Here is a 1,763-nt window from a genome sequence, read left to right on the forward strand (position 1 = left end):
CTCCAGAGTGTTGTTCAGCATGGGGGTGAGTAGAAAATGAAGGCTAATCATTTTTTGGGTGTACTATTCCTTTAACTTATCAAGAGGTCTGTCAATATTAGATTATTTAACATCAAAACAGTGTTATGGATAGAAACAAAAACTAGTTTACATATTTAGCCCCTTTGAAAACTCGTAATAAAGAGAAAGTTACTAAATCTCTACTCAGATTCTGCCTTTTAATCATCATTTGAACTGATTCCTCTGTTTGTCTTTTCCTGCTTGCAGGGCTTCGTAGTGGTGGGAGGAGACCTGCGCTTTACTCCAGCTGGGAGGGAGAAAGTGTTTAAAAAGATCATTTCTGGGACATAAACAAGGAAAAGAACCTTCTGAATGTCACTGAATACCACAGCTTTGTTCAGAAATAAAAACCTTCAGCATCTCAGAGTTTTCTATCTGACCCCATCCTGGGCTCCTACGCTCACTTGGTTATAATCTCAACATTTCAAATAAGACAAATATAGTAAAACACGCACTGCTTCTCTGCTGTATAATCGGTTTAATCTGAATTCTAACATATTTCAATCTGAAAAACTCACATGGTGGAAAAAGACAATTAGAAGAAATTTATTGATACAANTGCTGTATAATCGGTTTAATCTGAATTCTAACATATTTCAATCTGAAAAACTCACATGGTGGAAAAAGACAATTAGAAGAAATTTATTGATACAAATATTTTTTTCTTTGGCGCTCAGACCTCGGCAGAAAACATCTTGGATTGAGGAGGTAAAAGTGACATTTTGCCAAAGGAAGAAGACAATTTACATTTGAAATAAGAATACATTGCATTGTCTCATTTCAAGTGCATTTTATCTAATTATCTTATTTAAAGAGTAAAAATGTTAATTCCATTGGCAAACCACCTTATTTATCTACTCAAATTAAGGGTAAATACACTCAATTTAAGAGATTTTTTAGATCATTTTTCCAGTGTAGCACTGAATTTTGATAGATATGCACACTCGAAAAAACAATCTAGAAATACATAAAAAAATTCTTAAATTTAGTGTATTTACCCTTAATTTGAGTAGGTAAATGAGATAGTTTGCCAATGGAATGAGTATTTTTACTCTTAAAAAAAGATATTTAGATAATATGCACTTGAAATAAGACAATGCAATTGTGTTTTCTTATTTTAAGTGTAAATTGTCTTGTTCCATTGGCAAGATGTCTATTTTACATCCTCAATCTAAGAACAAATGCACTTATTATAAGAAAAATTACTTATCTAGATTTGGATCTTTTCCAGTGCATGAACAGGAGCAAGAAACAGGGCTGTTTCCCCCCCAGGTCTCAAACTGGTGGTGGAGTGGAGATAGATGAAGTTGGTCAGTCTGTAGACTGCTGGTTATAGAGACGGTCTCCTGAGCTTTATGGGGAGATCCAGTGGACTGCGTGAGCTGATACTAGAGCTTCACTCAGGGACCTGGAAGATGGAAATCCATTTTGGATAACACAGGTTGAGAGAACCTGTCCATGATGAGCAAGCATGAAGCGACAGTGGAGAGGAAAAACTCCCCATTGGGAAGGAAGTGAAATGAGACGTGGAATGCAGTAAGAATCCAGGAGGAAGGAAACTGATGAAGCTTTAGCTACGATGGTGGAGGAGGGGCTGGAGGAGGGTTGAAACGGGGTCATCTGAATGAAGTCACACAGCACAACCACCGCCTGCGCACAGGGTAGCAGACGAGTTGCGGATCGCAGGACTTTTATTATGAACT

General features: G+C 37.0%; 1 protein-coding gene across 1 annotated transcript in view; it reads left to right on the forward strand.

Moving 5' to 3' along the window:
- Positions 1-436, forward strand: part of LOC107082036 (phospholipid transfer protein-like) — an 8,916-nt gene extending 8,480 nt beyond the window's left edge. Inside the window, exon 11 of the mRNA XM_015370458.1 lies at positions 268-436. Coding sequence (XP_015225944.1) covers positions 268-351 — 84 coding nt within the window. The 3' untranslated portion in view covers positions 352-436. The remainder of the gene's footprint in view (positions 1-267) is intronic.
- The last annotated feature ends 1,327 nt before the right edge of the window (positions 437-1,763 follow it).

This window comes from Cyprinodon variegatus, unplaced genomic scaffold (assembly GCF_000732505.1).
Source record: "Cyprinodon variegatus isolate N-32 unplaced genomic scaffold, C_variegatus-1.0 Scaffold46, whole genome shotgun sequence".
NCBI classification, from domain to species: domain Eukaryota; kingdom Metazoa; phylum Chordata; class Actinopteri; order Cyprinodontiformes; family Cyprinodontidae; genus Cyprinodon; species Cyprinodon variegatus.